This window comes from Chlorocebus sabaeus, chromosome 1 (assembly GCF_047675955.1).
Source record: "Chlorocebus sabaeus isolate Y175 chromosome 1, mChlSab1.0.hap1, whole genome shotgun sequence".
Classification (NCBI taxonomy): domain Eukaryota; kingdom Metazoa; phylum Chordata; class Mammalia; order Primates; family Cercopithecidae; genus Chlorocebus; species Chlorocebus sabaeus.
The window spans coordinates 103,407,175-103,425,741 of NC_132904.1; the positions used below are offsets into that span (position 1 = coordinate 103,407,175).

The 18,567-nt window shown below is 36.7% G+C and overlaps 1 protein-coding gene across 1 annotated transcript in view; it reads right to left on the reverse strand.

Moving 5' to 3' along the window:
- GUCY1A2 (guanylate cyclase 1 soluble subunit alpha 2) overlaps window positions 1-18,567 on the reverse strand; it is a 330,187-nt gene that overhangs the window by 249,019 nt on the left and 62,601 nt on the right. The window contains exon 4 of the mRNA XM_008020725.3: window positions 2,433-3,151. Within this exon, the coding sequence (XP_008018916.2) occupies window positions 2,433-3,151 (719 nt within the window). The remainder of the gene's footprint in view (window positions 1-2,432; window positions 3,152-18,567) is intronic.

Below are 18,567 nucleotides of genomic sequence, written 5' to 3' on the forward strand. Positions count from 1 at the left end.
ATCAACAAAAACACAATGTTTACATATTATTTTTCTTCTTTCCATGTTTTAATAAACTGTAAATGTGAAATTTGATGACATACTAATTTTAAAATGTTATTCATCTAGGTAAGACTGTATGTGACAACTTTACTGACTATAGTATCAATACGGGGCAGCTGTAACCTTTTTTTTAACTAAAAATCCTGCCTATTACTTTATTTTTAAGCTGCCACTAACATGTTTAAATGATAATTGCATCTCCTCAATGAGCACAGTTCCTTATTATTGGAATTGGCAGGGGGCCTTGACATTTGAGTCATCATTTCATTATGTCTATTTCTTACCCTGGTATACAAATTAAATAGAAATAGAAGCCAAATGAAATATAAGGGGAAAAAACATGAAGCAGTAATTTTAAAATGAATTAATTTTTCCCAAATCGATAAAATATATAAAGCAACAACATTGATAATAATATATTCTAGTTCAGACATATTTACAAAAATACCAACTTCAATTCTAAAGGCCAAAAATGCTTCAAATTCTCCTAACCAAATATTGTACTTCTGTAAAACAGAACTGAGAGTTTTGATATTCCCTAAATTAGAGAGAATAACTCCTTTTAAAGCAACTACAAATGTGAACAAAAATACACATTTAACAAGTTTCTTCCATTCTAAAGGATTTCAAAATGGGTAGCAATTATTAAGCATACATATAATATACATATGTGACAATTTGTATTTAAAACATCATATGATCAAATAATACTAATTCATTCAGACTAAAATATCCAAATGTGCCAAACTGGAATCCAGGTCTATCCTTACTTTCAAATCACTGAACTTGCATGATAAAAACATTATTAATTTCCTAAACCACCTGATTTAGTCATATTGAATAAATGTGCATCTTTCTATCATTCTCAAATAATTTTTTTTTTTTGAGACAGAGTCTCACTCTTGTCACCCAGGCTGGAGTGCAGTGGCACAATCTTGGCTCACTGCAGCCTCTGCCTCCCGGGTTCAAGCGATTCTCCTGCCTCAGCCTCCTGAGTAGCTAGGATTACAGGCACCCGCCACCACACTCAGTTCATTTTTTTGTGTGTTTTTAGTAGAGATGGGGTTTCATCATGTTGGCCAGGCTGGTCTCAAACTCCTGACCTCAGGTTATCCACCCACTTTGGCCTCCCAAAGTGCTGGGATTACAGGTGTGAGCCACCGCATCCAGCCATCCTTCCCTAATTTTTTTTTTTAAAAACTTCATTGAACTTCAAAATTATAAAAATCATCAATCATGAAACGAATCCTGTATAAAATCCTCAAAAACACGTTAAGCGCTGCTTTCAAAGGGCTATTTCCTCATTTATTTATATTACTCCAGAATATGTATAAATTATTTTCACAGAGTCTTTAATTACTTCCACAACTCTTCTTTCCTTTAGCCCAGAGCAACCTGTCATTTCTAATAGCTAATAACTTCCCCCAAATGCTTGGAAACAGGCTGAATAGCCTAAAAGAACTTTATTTACCCTGGTACAAAATGTTGAAAAGACACTTTACTGGAAACTGAATGACTGTACAAATTTCTGCCTGGAAATTAATGTTATTTCTTCCCTTTAATCACTGAAAGTATATTACTAAATGTAAAAAGTCATGGTTTATTTTTCTTTATATTTTATTATCTATTTTAATGTTGACTTTTTAAAATATTTTACCTGAGGGACAAAATGTTCATTTAAACCCAAATATTTTTAGATTTATTTCTGTTGTCTTTTCATCAATTATTCATAATTCATAATCCAGATTTCCCAAAAGAATTCAAAGAAATCCACAAAAAATTTCCTAGGCTTCACTTTATTCTCTCAACTAATGATCATGTTCTAAAGCAATGAATCTCTATTTTAATACTAAAATTTAAATAGAAAAGAAGTCTTGAGACAGTCAATCCTCCACTTCTGGGGAATACATTATTCTGCATATTAAGACAAAAATAGGATGTAAACCAGATGTTCCTAGATTATGAAATTTAGAAAAGAACATATTCAAAGTGAAGGTAACTTTTAGCATCTACATTTAAAGATATTGCAGTCATGCCCCACAATGTTGAAATGCTATATCTTATAATTTGACTAGTCAGTGGAAATATTCATGAGTTTATATTATCAGGTTTTTAGTGAGTTCTGTCATTTTTGTAATTGCTATAGCTAGTATTAATAAATGTCTTCTTTATATATGCTGAAATAAATTAATGGAGGAGGTAGACACTATGCAAAATGGCTGAGAATGGGGCCAAATCTTTTTACATACATCCAGGGACCAGTAATCTTCTAAATGGCACTTTGAGCTCTCTTGCCTAAATAATTACAAGTACAGCCACCATATAATTTACTGAAATAATTATCCACTCTTCTGGTTCCTATCTCCCATCTCAAGTCCATAGCCACTTACCTTGTCTTTATTTTCAGAGCCAGAAGCCTCAGGCTTGGTTCTAATCACAAACGGGGTAGACAGTCGCAGTAGGACCCTTTCGAAGGTGGCATTAACCTTTGGAGATACAATCTCGAAGCAGTCCTCAAACTTGAGCACTTTGTGAGTGTCACATCGAAGCTGCTTCCTTAGACCTTCCCCCAGCTGAAGGACTGACATGCTGGGATCAAACATCAAGTGGAAAGGGAAGGCTCTGCAGAAGGTGTTGATGCTAATTCTGAGGTCCGCAGGAACTTGGGAGGTTCCCTGTGGAAGGTTCTTCGTGATATTAGTATTTTCACATTCTTTGATAAGGAAAGTAAGACAGCTACAATTGCCTGGGTTTGAAACATCAGAGCATAGCTTCTCATTTGCAACCTGTTCCACTTCCACATCCAGCCGATAGATCTTCTTTCCTGCAGCCTTAATCATCCCCAGCATTGCAAACCCCACAATATGGTGAGGGTGGAAGTAGTGGAGCATGAGAGTGCCTTCAGGAAGCTCTTTGCATAGGAAAGATGGTGACTCCAGAGTGGCCTGTTTTCCAAAAGAAGTTCTAATGTGTTCCAATAAAGCATCAAAGCCGTTAAAAAAGTCCTGCAAAGTGCCACCTACAGCTCGAAGGACTCTCTCATTCTCATGAAAGCATATATTAAAGAACTCTTCACCAAATCTTTCTTGAATTTCCTCAAACTTCAAACCTAGAGGTAAATGGGAAGCAAATGTTAGTGAAGTCTAATATAAATAATTGAATTTACAGCTTTTTAAGTGCTCATCAAAAGAGTAACTACTGAGTGAAGTAACAAAGGTTATTTCTCTTGGATCCACAAATTTTCACATAGGTTAATTCACTCATCTTGAATCAGAAAAAGTAAATTTCAGTTCATCTTTGGGATGCTTCTAAAATGTTAATGAACATGAACCTTTCTGTTTGTTTTTAAATAGACTACATATTTTTAGACCAGTTTTAGATTCACAGCAAAATTGAGCAGAAGGCACAGTTATTTCCCATATCTCTCTGCCCCCACACACGCACAGCCTGCCCCATTATCACATCCCCCACCAGTGTGGTACATTTATTACAATCTGTGAACCTACATGATGCATTATTATCATCCAAAGTCCATGGTTTACATTAGGGTTCACTCTTAATATTGCATATTCTGTGGGCTTAAACAAATGTATAATGACATGTATACACTTATCATATCACCTAGAGCATTTCACTGCCCTAAAAGTCCTGTTTATCCCTTCCTTCCCCCTAACTCTCAGAGCATCAGCTTTTTAAATGTTGCTAATCTAGCTGTTCACCTTTCAATAGCCTTGCAGTAGTTATCACAAATAATATATTTTTCTTTTTCTTAATGATTTCCCCATTCTTCATAGAATATCCAAGTTGCCTACATAGTATGTCCATATACCATCCATATTATCATCTTACTTCTTATCGAAATGCATGTATTAAGTGGAAAATATAAACCAGAGAGGAAATCTATGGTACATGAGCGGGGAGAGGCATCAAGCTATCTGGTGGAAACAAAAGGCTCACATTAGCATTCTCAGGGAAAGACACGCAGGTCAGCTAGACCCCAGGGAAAAGGAGACAAAACAAGAAAATAATAATGGCAGAACTGTGGAATGATTTGCATTCTTTCACCCACAAAAGTGAGGGCAGCCAAGAATGGAGTAGGAATCTGATGAGATAAAATTAAAGGTTACTGTTAAGTTTTCTCCATATATAATCACTCCCTGATGCCCTGGCAAAAGGAGTTCCACCTTATAGTGCTGGATATTATAATGAAAAATAAATAAGTGTGCACAATGTATTCCATAGTAATAAGAAGCAGGATCACATGTGATCACAAGATCCCCCCTTGAGGATGATCTGAGGAAAAATGAGGGAATTTATGTGCCAAGGAGGACTATAACACATATAAAAGATTTTGGCCTTCATATTAAAGACAGCTTCTACCTAAAGTCACTCTATTGCTTCTCCTTTGACATTGGTTGAAATCAATACATGTCGTTTACATATTCATATTTTCTTACCCCATTTACTTCATCTCATTTGGAAGTCCTGCAAATCAGGCAGGACTGGGAAAAGAAGGTCACTTTGCTAGCGCCCCATTAGAGTACAGAGCAATGTAGGCTGTCTACAGCTTAGTTGCTTTCCTACCTTTATCATTCCCCCTGAGTGTTCCTCCCAGCCAGAAGTGAGGCAAACGAACAGAGTGAATAATATTATTTTTAAAATAGTCAAAGCACATCTAATATTCTTTAAGAGCTTACTATAGAGTCTAAAATTTGTGGTAGCCAAGAAGTCAGTTTGACAAAGAACTTCTGAAAATCAAAGTGATAGGAAAATAAGTAGAAAACCTAAGTGGGAAGGAGTCCCTTTATTAATAAGCATTTCATATTCATTTTGGTTTCATCAATTGGATGCTCAAGACTTGTTGAGAAAGTCACCTATTAAGATAAAAATATCACCACTCATCTCACATTGCCAGGTTTACAAGACTGCTCTTCAACATATGTTGCATTCACTAACAATAATGTCAGCCAGAATTGATAATACCAGTACTTATCTGTCCAGTTCTCTAGTGTAAAAGAGAAAACAAGATAGATAATATTCACTGCCATTAGGCTCCTGTTCTGACTGCTCTGTTGAAACTGCTCTCATAAATACTTAAACCAATATATACTGTTTTGTCCTTATCTTACTTAACCTTGTTTGCTGTTTTTCCTTTAATTTGACACTATTAATCAACCCTTCCTCCTAAAACTCTCATCTCTTTTGGCTTATCAAACCATACTCTCCTGGTCTGATTACTCTGTCTTAACACTAATTCCCACTGCCTTCACTAAAACTTCTTTCTATGCCAAATCCTTACATCACCACCACTATGTTTTAACTAGAAAACTCTAACATACAAGTTAAATTTACATACACATTCAAAGACAGTCTTTTGTTGCTATGAAATCTTCCAGTTATGAAATTCTTATTAAAAACTAAATACAGAATAAATAAAAATTCCTATAAACTAACCATATATGCTGAACTACAATATTCCATATGCCACTGAAAATATACCATGGATTGCTTTTAAACTTTGAAGAGGCCGGGTGCGGTGGCTCAAGCATGTAATCCCAGCACTTTGGGAGGCCAAGACGGGTGGATCACGAGGTCAGGAGATCGAGACCATCCTGGCTAACACGGTGAAACCCCGTCTCTACTAAAAATACAAAAAACTAGCCAGGCGAGGTGGCGGGTGCCTGTAGTCCCAGTTTCTCGGGAGGCTGAGGCAGGAGAATGACGTGAACCCGGGAGACGGAGCTTGCAGTGAGCCGAGATCTGGCCACTGCACTCCAGCCTGGGTGACAGAGCAAGACTCCATCTCAAAAAAAAAAAACAAAAAAACAAACAAAAAAAAACAACTTTGAAGAATTGTATTTTCAAAAGACTTCGAGTCCACATGCATTGAAGAGAAAAAGAGAAGTTTTTCTAACTTGCATTTCTCATAACATTGAAAAGGCCCTCACAGTTACGGTGCACACAAATGTAAAGACAATACAGTGTAAGCTTATGTTCTGTGTCTAATGCCAGGATCCCGAAAAATCATCCAGAAAATAACAACTAGGTAAGTTCACCATAGGCAACAAACTACTCTTTGTGCAGTTCTATATAAACCCGTAATATTCAATTAACGAATAAAGATTTTTATTCCCAGAACTGTTAAACTGCACAAGATCAGAAAGGAAGAAAAAACTATTAGATTTGAAAATATTAAAACTAAGAAAAGACTACTTCAACTTTTACAAATATGCTACAAGTCAACAGCCAAGATTTTCATTTTAAACCTTAATCTCAAAATTCAGAAAGCACAGACAAAGTAATTCAATTCAGACAACTGATGCAATTCTGACTCCCAAGGTTCCGCCTACGATTGACGCAAGCTCCCTACTTAGAGTAAATCACTTGAAACCTATAGACAATGCTCATCTCCTCACATCACAAGATTCTATGACAGCTTGACATCTGGGTCTATAAGAATACATTTCCTCAAGGGGGAAAATTCATAAAAAAACTGCTCTTATTAATGGGTAAGTTAAGTTAGAATTTTTAACTACTGTTAATTCACCTCTTTTTAAAAAAGTGAATAGCATAAATGCTGGCATCCGTTAGCTGTAAATGATATAGAATCTGTTCCTTCACGATCTAATCCTGTTGTCTCTCATCTGCTTTCCCACCCCACCTCAGATGGCATTTCTTGAGGACAAGGATCTTGCCCTATTTATGTCTGCATATCTATCACTGGCATAATGCCTGATACCTGGAGAATAAGCATTGTTTCATAGAAATTAAGCATTCAGCTAAGTATTTGTTTGGTGAATATTACTAACCTTTTAAGGTTGCACTTGTGCCACATCTAAGGATATGAAAACAAAAAGACACATGATTTTCTCTCGTGGGCCCCTAGAGAACATTAAATTACATTATGGTTGGGCTACAACAGGGGTACACAGGAGTACCCATGGAGGTAGAGGAAAGAGAGTACCTGCTTCTCCTCAGGGAAACAATGTTTGAAGGGAGACTTGAATAAAAGAGCAGGTTAGGCCGGGCACAGTGGCTCATGCCTGTACACCTAGCACTTTGGGAGGCTGAAGCAGGCTGATTGCTTGAGCCCAGAAGTTGAAGACCCAACCTGGCCAACATGGTGAAACTCCATATCTACAAAAAATACAACAATTAGCAGGGCACAGGGGTACAGGCCTGTAGACCATAGTCCCAGCTACCTGGAAGGCTAAGGTGGGAGGATCACTGGAGCCCAGGATGTTGAGGTCGCAGTGAGCCGTGATCATGCCACTGCATTGAGCCTGGGCAGCAGAGGGAGACCCTGTCTCAAAAAACAAAACAAAACAAAAAGCAGTTGGTGGTCCCAGCCTGGGCAACATGGCATAACCCTGTCTCTACTAAAAATACAAAAAAACAGCCAGACATAGTGGTGCAGGCCTGCAGTCCCAGCTACTCTGGAGGCTGAGGTGGGAGAATCACCTGGGCCCAAGGAAGTCTAGGCTGCAGTGAGCTGCGACTGCGCCACTGTCCTCCAGCCTGAGTGACAGAGTGACACCCTGTACTGAAAATTACTGTACAAGAGTGTAAATGTCAGGAAGCATTCACTGGGGAGCCATCTTTGGGAGGAGAAAGAGGATCATGAAAAATAACTAAGTGGTACCAGGTTTAATATCTGAATGGTGAAATAATCTGAACACCAAACCCCCCATGACACAAGTTAACCTATATAACAAACCTGCACATGCACCGCTGAATTTAAAATAATTTTTTTAAATCTGTGAATTTTAAAAAAATTAAATTTTTTTAAAAATTAAAAACATATATCAGATATAAATTTTAATAATGTGAAGTATGGTATAATAAAGATGAAGCCAACCCCAATGTGAGTACTCTGAAACAAATTTTTTCACCTAATAACCACATCTAACAAGTGCAGTATCACAAAAGCACACTGCAAAACTATCAATGTTACTCCTTCCTTTCAAATCACAAAGCACATGTCCATGCCTTTCTTATAAAATAGCAGATAGTCCCTTGTAGTATTTGTTCCGTCATCCTTCTATTTTCCATAAACATATTTAGAGGAACAACCTCTAAAAACACTATAATGTAGAATGAGAAAAAAGAAACCAATGGAGGAAGAACTGTAACTGAATGAATTACAGAGAGAATTTCCCCCGAATCATGGAAAACCCTAAATCTACAGATGGAAAAAGCATAAATTGCAACCACGATTGATAAGAAACACACACACACACACACACACACACACACACACACACACCCCCTAAGAATATCTGGTTGGATTCCTGGTTAAAAAAACAAACAAAAAAAAAGATAAAGAAGATTTTTTAAGTTGCAAGAAAAAACAAGTAATTAAAAAAATATTTACTTTTCATCTGCAACAATGAAAGCTAAATGATGAGAGAAAAATACAGGTGAGATACTGAGAGAACTGAAACCTAAAGGTTTATTACCCAGAAGAGTATCTGGGAAAGATTCATAGATTTCCATCACTCAGTGAAACATCTTAGAAAATGAAAAAAAACAAAAAATTAATCGAACAACAAATCACTCAGAATGAAGGAGTAGAGGAATCTGGTTAAGAGAAGAAGGAAAAGTAGACATATTAGTGAGCAATTAACCTACAACACACACATAGACACATGTTTTCTGATGTATGTGTATATATACATCATATCCAGATGTGTTTACACATACAAATATCCACAGATTATATACATATTAGATATTATGGATAATGACCTATTACCTGGACAGTTGTAATATGAACACTAATTTTAAATTACTGGTACAGGCCAGGCACAGTGGTTCTCACCTGTAATCCCAGCACTTTGGGAAATCGAGGTGGGTGGATCACCTGAGGTCGGGAGTTCAAGACCAGCCTGACCAACATGGAAAAACCCCGTCTCTACTAAAAATACAAAATTATCCGGGCATGGTGGCGCATGCCTATAAACTCAGCTACTCAGGAAGGCTGACGCAGGAGAATCGCTTGAACCCGGGAAGCAGAGGTTGCAGTGAGCCAAGATCATGCCACTGCACTCCAGCCTGGGCAACAAGAGCGAAACTCCATCTCGAAACAAACAAATAAACAAACAAACTACTGATTACCACAAGGTAAATTTTATTCATATTCTGAAACTAAATAATCGTGGCAAAACACAGGAGTTGGATGGTGAGGAAATGGGAGAAGGTAGAGAAAAGAAAAGTAAATCTATTCTAAAAGTTTCTTCTTAATGGGATTTGAGGGAGTAGGAATAATAATCTTTAAGATATAAAAATAATCTTAGAAAGAAAATAATTGATATTGTTTTAAAATAATACAAAACCCATGGGTCTAATTTTACTAAGAGAAAAAGGAAGATAATCAATAGTGAAATGGGAAATTAGAGTAGAACTCTCCAAATACAAGATAAAATATTTTACATATATATATATATATATGTCAAAATGATGAAGACAGCAAAAGACCAGAAACAAAAACAATATAAAATAAATATGATAAATCAAGAAAATCATATACATCATGGATTAAGGTAAATGTAAATGAATAAATCATCCCATTAAATGAGAAAACTCTCACTCCCTCTAAAAGAATTGTACTTATAAAAGGTGATTAAAAAATAAAAGATTGAAAATTAATCAACAGGCAAAGAAGTCAAAGAAACTGCAAGAAAAAAAGCAGAAATGAGGGGCAGTATTAGTATCAACAAGGTAGAATTAAGGGGAGAAGTGATAAACAGAATAAAAAGAGACAAAGTAAAACAAAATCACAATTTACAAAGAAGACCTAAGAGACATAAACCAAGCAACATTGTAGCTAAATATATAAAGCAAAAACAATTAGGAATTAATTGCTAATGAGTATGGGGTTTCTTTCTGCAGTGATGAAAATGTCCTAAAATTCATTGTAGTGATGGTTGCAAAACTTTGTGAATATATTAACAACCATCGAATTGTACACTTTTGTTGGGTAAATTGTATGGTACATAAATCATATTTCAATAAAGCATTATATATTTTCAGAATTATTTTCAAAATTAAAAATGAAAGAGGCTGGGCACAGTGGCTCACGCCTGTAATCCCAGCACTTTGGGAGGCCAAGGCGGGTGGATAACGCAGTCAGGAATTCAAGATCAGCCTGGCCAAGATGGTGAAACCCCATCTCTACTAAAAGATACAAAAATTAGCTGGGCACGGTGGCAGGCACCTGTAATCCCAGCTACTCAGGAGGCTGAGGCAGAAGAATTGCTTGAAACCCGGAGCAGAGGTTGCAGTGAGCTGAGATCGTGCCATTGCACTCCAGCCTGAGCAACAGAGCGCGACTCCATCTCACAAAAACAAAAAAACAAAACAAAGAGTGAAAGAAGAATTCTATACGACTACAATTATAGTAGGAAACATTAATACATGTCTCTCAGTACCAAGGTATCTAATGAATAAATCAGCAAAATCATAGAGAAATTAAATAAAATTATACACAACAGAACAATGAAGATAGAAGAAAACCTTGATAAAAATAAAATTTTAGTGAAAAACTTCAATGTGTCCTTTTGAGAAACCAAAAGATCAAAAATAAAAAGCAAAATCAGAGAAATTAAATAAATGTTAATAAACAAAAACTAATAAAAAGTCAGAAAAATAAAATTTAATAGCAAAAGCAACAAACTCAAAACATATGTACATGTACGTATTATATGTATGTAAAATACAAAAATTGCTCAAATACTTGACCACAAAAACCCCATAATATTTTAAGTAAAGATTTTGCAGATCACATTTTAATAACAATAAAAAATTAATAATAAATGGAAATAACAAAAAGGTGGCATATATATTTGAAAGTTAAGCAATACATTCTCTTAGATTACAGGGAAAGTCAAAATTGGAATTGTAACTTTTAGAAATCAATAAAAAGGAATCTACATCATATGCAATTCTGAAGTACAACAAAACCATACTCAAGGAAAACGTATGCCAGAAATGTTTTCACAACAAAAAAAATAAGTAAATGAAGAGCTTCCAGAGTAAGAAAACTGTAATGAGCTTAAGAGAAAAACCTACAGAGTAGGAATAGATAAAAGCTGAAATTCAGAAAGAAAATAACTAAATTGGAATAAGAATACATAGGCACATATTAAGATGAAATAGATAAATCAGAAAAGAAACATGCAACTTTCTGTGAACAAATGTGTAAATGGAATGGAAATGGGTATCTGGCAAAGTATAAATGACCAAAGTTAACCCAAGAAGAAATAGGCAACCTGAGTTCTGGCTAGCAACTGGGAAAAAAACTAGATAATAGCAAAGTTTTTAAAATATTTTCAGGCTATAGAAAAAAATTAAAATCACTCAATTCTTTTTATTAATCCCATATAACTCTTTGTCAAAACCTGATATAGTATACTAAGATCAATTTCTCTTATGAATATTTGCAAAAATAGTAGCAGATAGAATCTAGCAATTTATAAAAGAATAAATCGTCATGACCAAGTAGGATTTATATCAGAAACAAAACGGTAGTTCAGCAGTAGAAAATATATCAGCATAAATTATTACATTCATAAATGTAAACAAAATAATATGATCATATCAGTAGATTCGGAAAAGTCTGAGATTCAAGTCTTAATAAGCATTTTGAATAAAATAGGATATAAAGAAACTGTTCAAATATAATAAAAGTTATTTTCCAAAACCAGAAGCCGCTAATTCTAAATAGTGAAATACTAAAAGCATTTCAACTAAAATCAAAATTTTGACAAGTATACTTGAAATCATCATTTTCAATATTATCTTGGAGGTTCCAGAAAATATTGTGAGATAAGAAAATAATCAGTAAACACATTGCAAAAAAGCATAAAATTATGCTTTTTGTTGAAGTAAATCTGTGTATATGAGAAGTTTTAATATGCCACAGAACAGTATTTCAATTCAAAGGGAAAAGAATGGTTTACTTAATAAATGGCACTAGCCATCTGGAAAACAATAAAATTAAATCCCATCTCATGCCTCAAACAAAATCAAATTCCAGTTCAATTAAAATCTTAAAATGCAAAAGACGAAGCAATAAATATTTTAGAAGATCTAGGGGACTGTATATATGCCTTAACCAAAACAAACATATAAAAAAGATGTAAAAAGATATTTTATTTTGTATGATATAAAGCTAAGCTAAAACTGTCAAAATAATTTAGAATATGATTTTATTTTAATAAAATTATGAGTGTGTGCTGTGTGTATATTCATAATGCATCTCTCCCGACAGTCTGCTAGTCTCTCTATCCTAAATACCACTACTTTGTTTTAGATCACCATGATCAGTAGTCAAGAATTACACATTTTATCATATTGTTTCTCTGGAAAGCCCTCCAATGACTGTTGCCTTCTGCATAAAGTCTAAAATCAGCAAGGCTTGGTCCAGCTTTTACTTACTGGCCCATCCTTCTCTCTCTCAATCCCCCATTTCACACCTTTACACCAGCCATTATGAACTACTTTGAGTTTCCTGAGCATGCTCAGCAATCTCTCATTTACAGGCTTCTGTACATGGCTGGTTTTGTGTTTTGTTTTGTTTTGCTTTTTAACTAGGATTCTGTTCTCCTGCCTACCCCACTTAGCTAGTTCTCTGCTTCACTCATCTTGCATATCTTCACACCAAAATTCCCTCAGAATGCTTTCCTTGACGCTCCAAGACTGAGATAGATGTCTCTACCTTTTAGGCTTCCAAAGCCCCTTGTGATTACCTCCAGCCTACTATTTCCCACACAATAGCTGCTAATGTGTCCAATCCCTCAACCAGACTTAACCTCTTGAAGAAGAAAAAGGAAATGTCAACTAGGCAACCAAGAAAGAGTAGATAGCTAGGGGAGGAAGGAAACCATTCCCGACTGAAAAAAAACATATATACTAAGGTCCAGAAAGAGAAACCATGAAGTTTTAGAGAAACTAAATGAAGATCACTACAGTAACCCTAATCTTTGGTACCATGCCTTGTCTGTAGTGAATCTATAAAAGAATAAAGCAATGAATTAATGAAAACACAAATACATCTGGATGTGACTGATCATATGTCCATGCATAATATGTGTAGTAGATATAAATTCACATGTGTGCATATGCGACTTTTCCATTGCTATATTTAGTACCCTTCAGTATTCACTGGCAGGCCTTTTAACACAAGCATGGGCAAGTTATGCCAAATGACTAATTTAATAGGTGTGAATGTTTGTTATTTGACAAATTCTTGTTCCTTTACCAACAAGGAGCTACAGGTGTTGAGTGCTAAGAAGTGGACAGGTTCAGGGAAGCACATGTCTAATCATGCAGCCTTCTCAGGCCTCTGTGCTATGCCTGCTATCAGATGCTGGCCACCTGGCAGGTGACAAAGGGCTCATCACATTCCCCAGCCTTCCTTCTCCAGCACCCTGGCATATGGCCAGAGAAGACACAAAGCCAGCAGCAGCCCAGCAGCAGTGAGATGCAGAGTCAAAGAACGAGCAAACATGAGCTAATTACAAAGAGGAGCTGCCAGAGCACCTGCTTCAGCTCTGTGCCCACACCTGGCCCCTTCTGGAATGCAATCTGCCACACTGAAAATAGGACAGTGGCTCCCAGGCTTTGGAATCTCCCTGCAGATAAGTATTCTCATCATTTCTCACTCCTGTACTTTTTACCAGTCTCTTACCTGCTGGTGAAGAAGGTGGGGGAGGGGATTACTGTGATATACATAGATTCTGGCTTTTGCTGATGATGACTGGCCCTGTTCAAATTGGAGGCCACAGGAGAGACAGCAGGAGAGCATGATTTCCACATGGATCGATCCTCAAAGGGCTTACTCAGAGCTGTTAATCAATGCCAATGCCTCTTTCATGGTCACAATTTTATTTATTTCTTCTAAAAAAAAAAAAAAACCGGGATACATGTGCAGAATGTGCAGGTTTGTTACACAGGTATACGTGTGCCATGGTGGTTTGCTACACCTATTGACCCATCCTCTAAGTTCCCTGCCCTCACCCCTCACCCTCCAACAGGCCATGGTGTGTGTTCCCCTCTCTGTGACTATGTGTTCTCAATGTTCAACTCCCACTTATGAATGAGAACATGCAGAGTTTGGTTTTCTGTTCCTGTGTTAGTTTGCTGAGAATGATGGCTTCCAGTTTCATCCACGTCCCTGCAAAGGACATGCTCTCACTCATTTTTATGGCTGCATTTTATTCCATGGTATGTATGTACCAAATTTTCTTTATCTTACAGTCTATCGTTGATGGACATTTGGATTGGTTCCATATCTTTCCTATTGTAAATAGTGCTGCAATAAACATACATGTACATGTGTCTTTATAGTAGAATGATTTATACTCCTTTAAGTATATACCCAATACTGAGATTGCTGGGTCAAATGGTATTTCTGGTTCTAGATCCTTGAGGAATCACCAAACTGTCTTCCACCATGGTTGAACTAATTTACATTCCCACCAACAGTATAAAAGCATTCCTATTTCTCCACAGCCTCGCCAGCATCTACTGTTTCCTGACTTTTTAATAATCACCATTCTGACTGGCGTGAGATGGTATCTCATTGTGGTTTTCATTTGCATTTCTTTGATCAGTGATGTTGAACTTTTTTTCATAATTGTTGGCTACGTAAATATCTTCTTTTGAGAAGTGTGTGATCATATCCTTTGCCCACTTTATGATGGGGTTGTTTGGTTTTGTTTTTATAAATATGGTTAAGTTCCTTGCAAATTCTGGATATTAGACCTTTGTCAGAAAATTGCAAAAATTTTCTCCCATTCTGTAGGTTGCCTGTTCACTCTGATGATAGTTCATTTTGCTGTGCAGAAGCTCAGCAAATTAGATCCCATTTGTCAATTTTGGATTTTGTTGTAATTGCTTTTGGTGTTTTTGTCATGAAGTCTTTGCCCGTGCCTATGTCCTGAATGGTATGGTTTAGGTTTTCTTCCAAAGTTTTTATCATTTGGGGTTTTACATTTAAGTCTTTAATCCATCTTGAGTTAATTTTTGAATAAAGTGTAAGAAAAGGGTCTAGTTTTACTTTTCTGCATACAGCTAGCCAGTTTTCCCAGCACCATTTGTTAAACAGGAGATTCTTTCCCTACTGCTTTACTGTCAGGTTTGTCAAAGATCAGATGGTTGTTGATGTGCGCTGTTATTTCTGAAGTCTCTATACTGCTCCATTGGTCTATGTCTGTTTTGGTACCAGTACCACGCTATTTTGGTTTCTGTAGCCTTGTAGTATACTTTGAAGTCAGGTAGCATGAGGCCTCCAGCTTTGTTCCTTTTGCTTAGGATTGTCTTGGCTATACAGGGTCTTCTTTGATTCCATAAGAAATTTAAAATAATTTTTTCTAATTCTGTGAAGAATGTCAATGGTAGTTTGATGTGAAAAGCACTGAATCTATAAATTACTTTGGGCAGTATGGCCATTTTCACGATATTGATTTTTCCTATCCATGAGGATGGAATGTTTTTCCATTTGTTTGTGTCCTCTCTTATTTCCTTGAGCAGTGGTTTGTAGTTATCCTTGAAGAGGTCCTTCACATCCCTCATAAGTTGTATTCCTAGGTATTTTATTCTCTTTGTAGCAATTGTGAGTAAGAGTTCATTCATGATTTGGCTCTCTGCTTGCCTATTGTTGGTGTAAAGGAATGATTGTGATTTTTGCACACTAACTTTGCATCCTGAGACTTTGTTGAAGTTGCTTATCAGTTCAAGAAGTTTTTGGGCTGAGATGAGGTTTTTTGTTTTTTTTTTTTTCTTTGAAATGGAGTCTTGCTCTATTGCCCAGGCTGGTGCACTCTCAGCTCACTGCAACCTCCAATTCATGGGTTCAAGTGATTCTCCTGCCTCAGTCTCCCAAGATTCTGGGACTACAGGTGTGCACCACCACGTCTGGCTAATTTTTTGTATTTTTAGTAGAGATGAGGTTTCACCATGTTAGCCAGGCTGGTCTCAAACTCCTGGCCTCAAGTGATCTGCCCAGCTCAGCCTCCCAAATTGCTGGGATTACAGGTATGAGCCACTGTACCCTGCCAGGGTTTTCTAAATATAAAATCATGTCATCTGCAAACAGACACAACTTGACTTTCTCTCTTCCTATTTGAATACCCTTTATTTCTTTCTCTTGCCTGATTGCCCTGGCCAGAACTTTTAATACTATGTTGAATAGGAGTGGTGAGAGAGGGCATCCTTGTCTTGTACGAATTTTCAAAAGGAATGCTTTTAGCTTTTGCCCATTCCATATGATATTGGCTGTGGGTTTGTCATAAACAGCTCTTATTTTGAGATATGTTCCATCAATACCTAGTTTATTGAGAGTTTAACATGAAGCAATGCTGAATTTTATCAAAGACCTTTTCTGAATCTATTGAGATAATCATGTATTTTTTGTCTTTGGTTCTGTTCACGTGATGGATTATGTTTATGCATTTGCATATGCTGAACCAGCCTCGCATCCCAGGGAAGAAGCCCACTTGCTCATGGTGGATAAGTTTTTTGATGTGCTGCTGGATTCAGTTTGCTAGTATTTTATTGAGGATTTTCGCATCAGTGTTCATCAGGGATATTGGTCTGAAGTTTTCTTTTTTTGTTGTGTCTCTTCCCGTTTTGTTATCAGGATGATGTTGGCCTCGTAAAATGAGTTAGGGAGGAGTCCCTCCTTTTCAATTGTTTGGAAGAGTTTCAGAAAGAACGGTACTAGCTCCTCTTTGTATTTCTGGTAGAATTCAACTGTGAATCCATCTGGTCCTTGCTTTTTTTGATTGGTAGGCTATTAATTACTGTCTCAATTTCAGAGCTTGTTACTGGTCTTTTCAGGGATTCAACTTCTTCCTGGTTTAGTACTGGTAGGGTGTCTGTGTCCAGGAACATATCCATTTCTTCTAGATTTTCCAGTTGATTTGCATAGAGGTGTTTATTCTCTGATAGTAGTTTGCATTTCTGTGGGGTCAGTGGTGATTATCCCCTTTATCATTTTTTATTGTGTTTATTTGGTTCTTCTCTCCTTATTAGTCTAGCTATTGGTCTATCTATTTTGTCAATTTTTTCAAAAAATCAACTCCTGCATTGATTTTTGGAGGTTTTTCATGTTTCTACCTCCTTCAATTCTTCTCTGATCTTAGTTATCTCTTGTTTATTGCTAGCTTTTGATTTAGTTTCTTCTTGCCTCTCTCGCTCTTTTAATTGTGATGTTAGGGTGTCAATTTGAGATCTTTCTAGCTTTCTGATGTGGGCATTTAGTGCTATAAATTTCCATCTTAACACTGCTTTAGCTATGTCCCAGAAATTTTGGTATGTTGTCTCTTTGTTGTCATTGGTTTCAAAAAACTTTTTGATTTCTGCCTTAATTTTACTATTTACCTAGGAGTCATTCAGGAGCAAGTTGTTCAATTTCCATGAAACTGTGTCGTTTTGAGTGAGTTTCTTAATCCTGAGTTCTAATTTGATTGCACTGTGGTCCAAGAAACTGTTATGATTTCACTTATTTTACATTTGCTGAGGAGTATTTTATTTCCAAATATGTGGTCAATTTTAGGGTAACTGCCATGTGGCACTGGAGAAGAAGGTATATTCTGTTGATCTGGGGTGGAGAGTTCTGTAGATGTCTACTAGGTCTACTTAAATATTTTTTATTTTTTTATTTTATTTTTTAGTAGAGACAGGGTTTCACCGTGTTAGCCAGGATGGTCTCGATTGCTTGACCTCATGATCCACCTGCCTCAGCCTCCCAAAGTGCTAGGATTACAGGCATGAGACACCGCACCTGGCCCTGAATATTCTTTTCAATTTTCTCTCTTGTTGATCTAATACTGACAGTAGGTGTTAAAGTCTCCCACTATTATTGTGTGGGAGTCTAAGTCTCTTTGCAGGTCTCTAACAACTAGTTTTATGAATCTGGGTGTTTCTTGTATTAGGTGCATATATATTTAGAATAGTTAGTTAGCTCTTCTTGTTGAATTCTTCTCCTTACCATTATATAATGCCTTTCTTTGTCTTTTTGTAATTTTTGTTGGTTTAAAGTCTGTTTTGTCAGAGACTAGGATTGCAATCCCTGCTTTTTTGTTTTTTTCTTTCCATTTGCTTGGTAAATTTTCCTCCACCCCTTTACTTTGAGGCTGTGTGTGTCTTTGCACGTAAGATGGGGTCTCCTGAATACAGCACACAGATGCACAGATGGGTCTTGGCTCCTTATCCAATTCGCCAGTCTTTGTCTTTTTTTTTTTTTTTTTTTTGAGACAGAGTTTTGCTCTTGTTGCCTAGGCTGGAGTGCAATAGCATGATCTCGGCTCACCACAGCCTCTGCTTCCCAGGTTCAAGCCATTCTCCTGCCTCAGCCTCTCGAGTAGCTGGGATTACAGGCATGCACCAGCACATCCAGCTAATTGTGTATTTTTAGTAGAGATGGGGTTTCTCCATGTTGGTCAGGCTGGTCTTAAACTCCCAACCTCAGGTGATCCGCCCATCTTGGCCTCCCAAAGTGCTGGGATTACAGGTGTGAGC